This window comes from Fistularia commersonii, chromosome 36 (assembly GCF_037954325.1).
Source record: "Fistularia commersonii isolate RoL2024-O1a breed Wild chromosome 36, RoL_Fcom_v1.0, whole genome shotgun sequence".
Taxonomy (NCBI): domain Eukaryota; kingdom Metazoa; phylum Chordata; class Actinopteri; order Syngnathiformes; family Fistulariidae; genus Fistularia; species Fistularia commersonii.
In genome coordinates, this window is record NC_141319.1 from 7737501 (window position 1) to 7748047 (window position 10547).

Genomic DNA, 10547 nt, shown 5'->3' on the forward strand with positions numbered 1-10547 from the left:
TGATTACACTCAGAGAAGGTGTGTGTGTGTGTGTGTGTGTGTGTGTGTGTGTGTGTGTGTGTGTGTGTGTGTGTGTGTGTGTGTGTGTGTGTGTGTGTAAGACCGACCTGACCCCACATCCTCCAGGAATAAAATATGATGATGTAAGTGTGTGGGCTGTAATGACAAAGAAGAGTGTGTGGAGCATGTAGTGTCTCATCACACACACACACACACATACACACACACACACACCCCTCCCTGAGCAGCCCAGGTCTCCTAGGAGATGAAGGTGAGGGGGAGAGGAAGAAATAATCCTTGGTGAGTGTGTGTGTGTGTGTGTGTGTGTGTGTGTGTGTGTGTGTGTGTGTGTGTGTGTGTGTGTGTGTGTGTGTGTGTGTGTGTGTGTGTGTGTGTGTGTGTGTGTGTCCGGGCCTCCTCCTGGCAGACGGGGTCAGGGCTGGTTCAGAAGAAGAGCAGAGCTGCTGTGGTGGAGCTTCTTCTCACATCTTCTCTGACAAGGTTTCTCTGCTCCTCCAGCGCCCAAGCCTGAACCTCCCAGTGCAGAGAAGAAGCCACACACACTCCGGACAGAGGACAAAGGTACACACACACACTGATCCTCATTCAGTTCTAATACACGCACATAGATCCTGGTTCAGTTCTAATACACACAGAAACACACACACACACACACACACACAGATCCTGGTTCAGTTCTAATACACACACACACACACACACACAAACGGATCTTGGTTCAGTTCTAATACACACAGAAACACACACACACACACTCACACACACAGATCCTGGTTCAATCCTAACACACACACACATACACACACACACATATACAGATCCTGGTTCAGTTCTAATACACACACACACACACACACACACACACACACAAACGGATCTTGGTTCAGTTCTAATACACACAGAAACACACACACACAGATCCTGGTTCAGTCCTAACACACACACACATACACACACACACACACACACACACACACACAGATGCTGGTTCAGTTCTAATACACACACACACAGATCCTGGTTCAATTCTAACACACACACACACACACACACGGATCTTGGATCAGTTCTAATACACACACACACACACACACACACACACACACACACACACACGTGTCTGGATTGGGATCTTCTGAGTGAAGCTAGGAGGGCTCCTGGGTGAGGAGGTCCTCAGCTCCTCCAAGCAGCAGCAGCAGCATCAGAAGAAGCTCCTCCTGGCTGGATGTATCAGGTGATGTCCTCCATCCCTGGTTCCTCCTGGAAGCTCCTCAGCCTCTCTGACGTCCGTCTGCCACCTGCTGCTCCTCCGTTCTTCTCCTGGTCTTTAAGGGTGGTGTTACGGTCCAGAGGGACCTCCGAGGTCTGAGCCTTCAAACCCGTCGCCGTCGGGCGGATCTTTCCGGGTCTTCAGCGGTCCGCTCGGGGAAGGCGGGTTTCTGAAGGTCACTGTGCTTTCCGTCCTCTCCATGTTCCTCCCGCCCAGCGGAGAAGGTCTCGGACCATCGCCCCTCCAAGCCGGCGCCGCTGGTCCCGCCCAAGAAGCCCATCCCCCCCCCGGGGAAGGTCCGGCCGGGGAACCTGCCCCCCAAGAGGCCCGAGAAGCCCCTGGCCACGCCCGCCAACCTCAAGTAGGTGTCTTCTTCTTCTTCTCCGTCCAGGAAGATCTTCTCCAAGTTCCCCGTCCTTCTAAACCCCCTCTGTCTTCCAGGCACAACGGAGAGATGCCTTCTGCACGGCCAAAGTCCGACCTGGAGCCGCTGCTGAGCACCAAGCCCAAGAGGCTGTCTGGAGACTGGGTGGAGAAGTCCTCAGAGATGGGTAGGTAGCTCCTCCACCCTCACCTCAGGCTCGGATGCAGAGTCGCCTCTGCTCTGACCCACGAGAACCTCAGGTGCTCCTGAATTAGAAGAAGGAGCACCTGAGGACCCCCAAGAAACCTGGGGGAGAAGTCCGCCTTCCAGGAGGAAGACCAGAGGAGAAGACGGGCTCTCAACTTTGAAGCAAAGTGTCCTCCTCGTCCTCCTCAGAGCTGCAGAACCTCAGGTGTCCATGTTTCTCGGGTTGACCCTCCCTGAGTGGGTGGACATGAAATGTGTGAAAACCAGGAGAGTCTGATGATGAAATCCTCAGGGGGGAGGACGCTTTGGAGGAGCAAGGTGCTAAAAGGACTCACCACTCTGTCTCACACACACACACACACACACACACACACACACACACACACAGCCTACCGGTGTCTCCTGGAGACCACAGGTGCAAAGTGCTGTTACCCAACAGAAGTTCTCACTGCCAGGTCACGGCAGAAGGCAGAGGGATGGAGGAGCGTCCTGCAGCCAGCGTGGACCTTCTGTTCCTGCACCACACTGAAGGAACTTCATGCAGCGTCCTGTGGACGTCCATATCTGACATAGATGTCAGATGCTCCAGTGGTGGAGGAGATGGACACCAGAGAAGGTCCGTCTCCCGGTGAACCAATGAAATCACCGGTGAAGCCAGAACCTCGCTGTGAAGGACACCGCCACCAGGTGCTGCTGCGGCTACACCTCGGCATGGTTCCTCAGGAGAACCTCACCTCCCACACTTTGAGAGCAGGTTCTCCTCAAAGAAGCCTCGGCAGGACACTCCGTACAGGTCTCTTCCTGGTCCGGATGTTCTCAGAGGTGCCGAGTCCAAACCTGGTGGTCTCCATCATGATGGTCCCCCTGATAGCACGCGCTCTCCAGCCCAACGTTCTGCAGTCCAACCTCAGCTGGGCCTTCCAGGCTCATCCCCGGCCGGCAGGAATGGACCAGAACATCTGCAGAAGCAGACTCCATCTCTGGCCGGGTGGTGGGAACCTCCGGCGTCGGTAGAAGCTGTCAGAAACCATCTGGAACTGCAGCCGTACCTCCACCGCAGACCACGTCTCCTCGGTGCCGCAGAGCTTTTAGATGAAGGTGGTTTGAAGGACCTGCAGGAGTGACCTCCCCTCTTCCTCCTCCCCAGATCTGATGATCTTCGACGAGCTGTCGTCTACCTCAGAGAAGCTGTCCCATCCCACCGCCAGCAGACCCAAGATGCCTGGCAGGAGGCTCCCGGCCCACTTTGGAGGACAATCGGTGAGTTGGGCTGAAGACTCCTGCTCACAGGAGCTTCTGGAAAGAGGTCTCACACACGTCTGTCAAAGCTCCATGCTCAACCACAGGGCGGGACTGCAGTGAAGTTCTGCTGCAGTACACCATGGTGGATGAAGGTGCTCAGTGGACAGTGACCTTCATCTCACACACACACACACACACACACACACACACACACACACACACTCCAGTCCAGGTTACTGAAGACGAGTGTGTTTGCAGCCCAGCAAGGAGGTGAGCGTGGAGAAGTCCTTGAAGGCCACCGAGGAGGATGCAGCCAAACCCAAAGGAGCAGAACCTAGGAAGGTAAGCGGGTCTCCAAAGATCTTCTCTTCCTGTGTCCAAGCCTGCTTCTTCTCTGGTGGCCTTCACTTGTTCATTTCATTCCTGGGCTTGGAGGAACCTGTCCAAGTCCTGGATCCAGATCTTTGTCGGGGTGTATTCAGAAGAAGTCCTTGAGTCTTAGAGAACCAGCGCCTCCCCCTGAAGTACCTCGTTACTCCAAGAGGGAGGTTCCAACAGCAGAGCAGAGTGGTGTTTGATCTAGAAGCAGGTCCAGATGTCAGACCTCACAGAGCGTTGAAGGGAAAAGAACGTGGGTGCTTGATTTTGGCGGTGGTTTTCTTGTGAAGGTGCTGTTCCTCGTGCGTTAGTCCTCCAGTTTCTCTGCAGAAGGTCAGGATGGAGTGTCTCCAGCAGCAGCAGCAGCAGCAGAGAGAGAAGATGATCTCCAGCCAATTAACGCTCATGTTCTGGGGTGGTCTGTGTTGGATGGAGCAGCCAATCAGCAGCTTCTCCATCTCCACCTCCACCGCACCATTAATTATCTGAGATGTTATCAGGTTCCTTTGGATACGATCGCTCCAACACCTTAGACAACTTGCAGCAGATCTGGAGGCCACGCTGCAGCAGATCAGGGCCCGGTACTGTAGAGACTGAAGTAGGCTGGGCCTGGACCTTCTGGTCTACGGCGCGGTGAGGAACCCCAGATGTGAGCCTCAGGTAGCATCTGTGAGGGTGGGAGGTAGAACCTACCAGGGTTCCTACGTCCCTGCCCTGCATGTTGCGTGTAAGGAGGAGAACATCTCAACATCCAAGGCCTCCTGGAGAAAGGTGAAGATCATGTGCTGACCCTTCTGCCAGGGTTCTGGTGTTAGAAGTTCAGCTCCTGGTAGCCGTTGACGCTCTGCTTGTGGAGCGGTTCCTTCTGGAGTTCTTTCTCATTGGGTTCATGCATGTTCCTCCTGGGACTGTCAACCGCTTCCATGGAAGAAGAACCTCCTCCCTGGAGGAGCTGGACCACCGGAGCTGGATACCGGTGGTCGCTCTTTGTAAGTTCCCCTCCAAGGGTCATCTACAGTCCGGGGTCTTGGAGCGGAGATACCACAGAACCTGGGCCCTTGAGGTGGGTCTGCCAGATGTTCTTCAGTGCGTCCCAGGAGTGTGTGCCTGCTCAGCCTCATGCAAAACATCAGCAGGCTCTTTCTGACGCTGCAGATGCATCAAGGCTGCAGCATCCAGGAGAAAGAGGCTGGTAGATGCTAAAGGTCACCTCACTAACCTGATGAGACCTCCAGCTGCTCCACGGTGCGAAGCTCTTCATGGCTGACCTGCGAGAAGAACCGCCACGCAGAGAAGGTCTGGAATCACATAGCGCCTGCAGTCACTGTGGCTGATGTTTGGGATCTGACAGGAGACACGAGCGCATCCAGAAGACCTGCGGGCACACGGCCGAGCGTTAGCGTGAGCATTAGCGTTAGCATTATCTCGCTCGGTTACACTCGTATCTTCTGCCAGCGTCAGTCAAGTCCTGAGCGCTTGATCTTTGAGGTTCTGATGCATCCGGCTATTTTTGACCTGGCCTTCTGTTCGCCTGGTGGTTCAGACACCATCTTGGAGATGATCAGCCAGCCGGTCTGACCATGGAGGTCAGCAAACCAGGAGGATAGAAGACCACTTTGAATGCTTCTCTTCACTCAACCATGAGAGATGGACTCCTAGAGGAGGAGGAGTTGATGACAACTGTTGTTATGAAGGTGTTCCTCTTGTGATGCTGTAGTCGTAAATGTTCCACTGAGGTCCTCTGGAGGTCCTGGTACTCTCATGAAACCTCTTGTTGGTTCCTTCAAATCCTAGTTAACCATTTGGAGGGTTGAAAGAAAGGTCCATGTCCGCATCTGCGTGATCTTGGATCCAGATGTTCTCCACGGTTCCAGCGGACGGGTGGATCTGGTGTCCATGGTGGTTGGAGGACCTCTGGGACAACGTCTGAAAGCCTGTTGGAGCCTGAGTTCTGAGGTGTTCGTCAGAGAAGACTGATGAGCATCTGTGGACCCCAGGGTTCCAGTCCCAGCGTCAACCCTGTCTGGTCCAGGAGTCTCCTGAGATGCACCAAGCTTGTGCTGAGAAGACAAGGCCTCTGGAACCTCCATCTTCACGCTGATCTCCAGCCTTTGGGTGATCCTGCTTCTGCTCCCGGGCAGCTCCGGCGAGGACGGTCCCTTCAAGGAGATGTATGGAGGTCAGAGCTGCTCGGTGAACCCTGATCAGCGCTTCCGTCGCTGGAGCTGATCTTCGGACCGCAGAAACTCCAGAGCCACTTGGAGATCCAGAGACCAGAAGGAAGCTGGTGATGGAGGACATGTTGGTCACCAGGGAATCTTCTTGACCCGGTCTGCGAACAGACTGTCAGGCGGCAAACCAAGTTCTTCCGATCCTTTGTTTCCCAGCTGTGAGGCGTCAGCTTTGCTGGAGGAGAAGCTGGAGGAGAAGCTGGAGGAGAACCCTCAGCTGGCCTGACCTTCTGTGTTCTCCTTCCAGCCTTCCGCCGTGGCCTCGTCTCCTGTGCCGTCGCTCCTCAAGCCCAGCCAGGAGTCCAGGAGTCCAGGAGACGGCCCCGCACCGGCCGGCGAGGAACCGGCCCCCAAGCTGGAGGAGCTGTGGGTCCAGATGAAGGAGCTGCTGGTCTCCGTGGAGCTCCTCAAGGCCCAGCAGACGTAAGCTTGCAAGCCCACGTGCACTTTGTCAGGGGTTCTACCAGGGGTTGGTCTGCTCTCAGGAGATGAGATGATGGAACAGTCACATGCTCAGGGGTCTGCTGGTCCTCCATGTCCTAATGTGTGTGTGTGTGTGTGTGTGTGTGTGTGTGTGTGTGTGTGTGTGTGTGTGTGTGTGTGTGTGTGTGTGTGTGTGTGTGTGTGTGTGTGTGTGTGTGTGTGTGTGCAGGAAGGAGATGGCGGAATTGCGTGGAGAGCTGGAGGAGGAGAGGCTACGGCGCCTGGCTCTGCAGGTACCTCCACCAGGCTGGACCAATGCTGACCCTCAGACACACACACACACACACACACACACACTCATTCATCCATGGGTTGGGGTTCAGACCTGGAGATGGGCAGGACTGAACCCCACAACTTTTAGTAGATGATTCAATGTGTCCTCACTCACGATCAGAACATCCTGTCCACTGGGCCGGCCGACCTCCTGACCCTGTGTGTGTGTGTGTGTGTGTGTGTGTGTGTGTGTGTGTGTGTGTGTGTGTGTGTGTGTGTGTGCGTGCAGACGGAGCTGGAGAAGCTGAAGAGGATGGTCCACTCCACGTGAAGGCCGGCTGGGAGCCTGGAGGCCGACGGCGAGGGGGCGGGGCTTGTGCGAGGGGGCGGGGCTTGTGGTCCAACAAACGGAAGCCTCCTGCTCCTCAGATGGATCTCTGCTGCCGCCGGGGAGTAATCAGATTACATCGATGCCGGGGGTCGGCGGTCCTCGCCCGCAACAAACGGAGGCCTTACTTCTTCTGTGCTGGACCTTCATCTCCAGGAACTACTGAGCGCAGGAAGCAGGACGCTCCCCCTCCCGGCCTCCTCGCCCCAGGCCTTCAGATGACTCCCCTCTTCTTCTTCTCCACGGCTCCTCCTCTGTCCTTCACACCTTCTATCCAGGGTGAATCTACTGTGCCTGTCAGAGCAGACATATTATGGGACGTTGGTTCCCCGGGAGCTCTGATGTTGTATATCTTTATATTTTTTAAGTCTACTGGCTCGCCCCGAGGGACGCGTCTTCTTTTGTCTCCGACGCCGAGGTTCTCAGAAGTTGAGCTGTAGATCTGACCGGAGCTCCGAGACCTCCACTGCCAAGACCAGCTTCTTCTGCTTTTAACACTCCCCGGAACCCCCGGCATTCTACCTCTTCTCCCCTGTCCTTCTCCTGGTCTCCGGGTCCTTCACTCCACCTCTGGTCAGAACCATCTGCAAGCAGCAGCAGCGATCATCTGCTCTGCTCTGGAGGTTCTTCTAACCCCCAGACCTGAACCCAAACGGACAATCCCAATTTAGAGACGGTCCCTGACCTTGAAGGCCTCCTGCAAGTAGAGCATCTGGAACATCCTTCCCCCGGAGGTGGTGATTTTGGGGGTTCTTCTTGGAGGTCGGGAGGTGTCGACCAGGTCCTTCGGAAAGGAGACCTCTGTGACCAGAAGCTGGAGAGACGGTTCGCCGCTGAGGCCTTGACGGGACGAAGAGCTCCGCACCAATGGAGGGCTTCTCTCGTCAGGAAACATCTCCGGCGTCCGGCCGTCCCGTCGGCTGACCGATGACCCTTCCCAGATGGCAGGCATGTCTCCAGAAGAAGTCCACTCCACCCTCTTGTCTCGCAGTGAGGGACGGGAGTATCCTGTCACTCCAGAACCACTGCTAGCTTCATGCTCACCACCTGCAGCTTCAGAACCTCCACCAGGAGGCACTGAAGACCTCTCAGGAGCTTCAGCTGCTGCTGACCTTCAAACACGCCCCTGCCTGCAGTTTGAGAGGAGCCGGAGAGGTCTCCATCCCTGGCTTTGCCCAGAAGAACCCCTGGGCTGCTGCACCTGTCCCACCAGGACCGCCTTCTCCTGGTCTTCTGTCAAATGTCCCACAGATGTCTTAAAGAAGCCTTGTGATGCATTCAGGGCCCCCTCAGGCCCACAGTGTGTGTGTGTGTGTGTGTGTGTGTGTGTGTGTGTGTGTGTGTGTGTGTGTGTGTGTGTGTGCGCGCGCGCGCGTGCATGTGTGTGTGTGTGTGTGTGTGTGTGTGTGTCGCTCGTGGTGTTACAGAAGGTGTTGTTCCTCGCCAAGGTGTCTGACAGATGAAGCTATCTTCCGGTGGACGAGGGCTGCACCCCCACACACATACATTCCAGAGTGAGGGGGCGGGGCCGAGGGCCGAGGGGGCGGGGCCTGTGTACGGCCGGTCTGTTTACAAGAGCTGTATCCATGCATGAGCTGAGATCTTTCCACAAAACAAATAAATATCTTTATTTACCTTCAGAAGCCTCCAGCAGCACACCGAGTCTTCTGTGAAACCCCTCACCTACATTCCCCGGGTTCCCAACACTACCTGGGTACCTTGGGTTCCCTACACTGTCTAGGTTCTCTTGTGTCTCTAGGGTCCCCTACACTCTCTGGGTACCTTGGGTTCCCTACACTCTCTAGGTTCCTTTGGTTCCCCACACTCTGGGTTTCTTGGGTTCCCCACACTCTAGGTACCTTGGGTTCCCTATACTCTCTAGGTTCCTTTGGTTCCCCACACTCTGGGTTTCTTGGGCTCCCTACACTACCTGGGTTCTTTGGGTTTCTTGGGCTCCCTACACTCCCTGGGTTCTCTTGTGTCTCTGGGGTCCCCTACACTCCCTGGGCTCCCTACATTCCCTGGGTGCTCTGGGTTTCTTGGGTTCCCTAGAATCCCTGGATTCCTTGGGTTCCCTACATTCCCTGGGTTCCTTGGGTTCCCAACTTGCCATGGATTCCCTGGGTTTCTTGGGTTCCCTACATTCCCTGGGTCCTCTGGGTTTCTTGGGTTCCCTAGAATCCTTAAACTCCCTGTGTTCCAAACATTCCCTGGGTTTCTTGGGTTCCCTACATTCCTTGGATTCCCCGGGTTCCCTACACTCCCTGGGTGCTTTGGGTTTCTTGGGTTCCCTAGAATCCCCGGGTTCCTTGGGTTCCCAACATTCCCCTGGATTCCTTGGGTTCTCTACATTCCTACACTCCGTGGGTTCTCTGGGTTTCTGGGGTTCCTTACATTCCCTGAGTTCCTTGGGTTCCCTAAATTCCCTGGGTTCTCTACATTCCCTAAATTCCCTGGGTTCTCTACATTCCCTGGGTTCCTAGGGTTCTCTACATTCCTCGGGTTCCCTACATTCCCTGGGTTCTCAGGGTTCTCTACATTCCCTGGGTTCCTAGGGTTCTCTACATTCCTCGGGTTCCCTACATTCCCTGGGTTCTCAGGGTTCCCTACATTCCCTGGGTTCCTAGGGTTCCCTACATTCCCTGGGTTCTCAGGGTTCCCTACATTCCCTGGGTTCCTAGGGTTCCCTACATTCCCTGGGTTCTCAGGGTTTCTTGGGAAGCCTACATTGCCTGGGTTCCCTACATTTCTCTAGGTTCCTTGGGTTCCCTACACTCCCTGGCTGCTCTGGGTTCCTTGGGTTCCCTACATTCCCTGGGTTCTCTGGTTCCCCTATGTTCTCCAGGTTCCCTCCCTCCCACAGCTGCTCCACAGGCCTGCCCAGATGATGGTCTGTCCCTGGAGCTCCTGGAAGCCTCCACCGCAGGATGTTGACTGTTTACAGAGATGTTTCTCAGAAAAGTCCGTTCATTGAATTTGGCCTTCAGTCACAGCCCGGCTCATTTTAGGAATATGAACTCTGTGTGTGTGTGTGTGTGTGTGTGTGTGTGTGTGTGTGTGTGTGTGTGTGTGTGTGTGTGTGTGTGTGTGTGTGTGTGTGTGTGTGTGTGTGTGTCACAGGATCATGTGAATTACAGTTAAAATTCTGCTTTTGTTTGTCGGTGGATTTCCACCACCATGTGACCCAGATGTTGGCCTCCAGGACGGAGTGGCCTCAGGCTGTGAGGACGCAGGCTGGACCTTCTCCAGGAGCCCACAGGAGCCAGCGCAGCTTCTGGAGGGACCTCAACCTCCAGCAGGTCTTTTGGAAGACCTGAGACACTTGAGGAGCAGTGAAGACCGGTTTCCTTGTCGTCTATGACCTCATGTTCTCAGACGTGTGAAGACTCCAGAAAGGCCCACAAACGACCTCCTGGAGGTCAGGTTTCTTCTGAATGTCGGAGCAAAACTTCTGATGGTTCGCTGCTTTCAGAGAAGATGGACTTTTACTGGGTGTGGACCTGCTGGAGGTTCTGGATGTGGACCCAGACCTGGTAGATCCAGCCCTGCTATCCAGGCTTGATCACCCGTTTCAGAAAGTTCAAATACTCATTTTAGCATTAGTTCAGGAGGACGTGAAGATGCAGTGAGCTCACACACACACACACACACACACACACACACACACACACACACACACACACACATTCTGTCATCTGAATTCCATCTCTTAGATGTAGAAGCACATCTATTCTGGCAGAGACTTCCTGC

At 54.9% G+C, this 10547-nt stretch overlaps 1 protein-coding gene across 1 annotated transcript in view; it reads left to right on the forward strand.

The window, feature by feature from the left end:
- The window catches only part of cd2ap (CD2-associated protein), a 30894-nt gene extending 22459 nt beyond the window's left edge, over nt 1–8435 (forward strand). The window contains exons 12-19 of the mRNA XM_086143244.1: nt 520–582; nt 1508–1652; nt 1733–1842; nt 3010–3122; nt 3363–3446; nt 5961–6136; nt 6366–6429; nt 6699–8435. Coding sequence (XP_085999370.1) covers nt 520–582; nt 1508–1652; nt 1733–1842; nt 3010–3122; nt 3363–3446; nt 5961–6136; nt 6366–6429; nt 6699–6740 — 797 coding nt within the window. The 3' untranslated portion in view covers nt 6741–8435. The remainder of the gene's footprint in view (nt 1–519; nt 583–1507; nt 1653–1732; nt 1843–3009; nt 3123–3362; nt 3447–5960; nt 6137–6365; nt 6430–6698) is intronic.
- Nucleotides 8436–10547: the final 2112 nt, after the last annotated feature.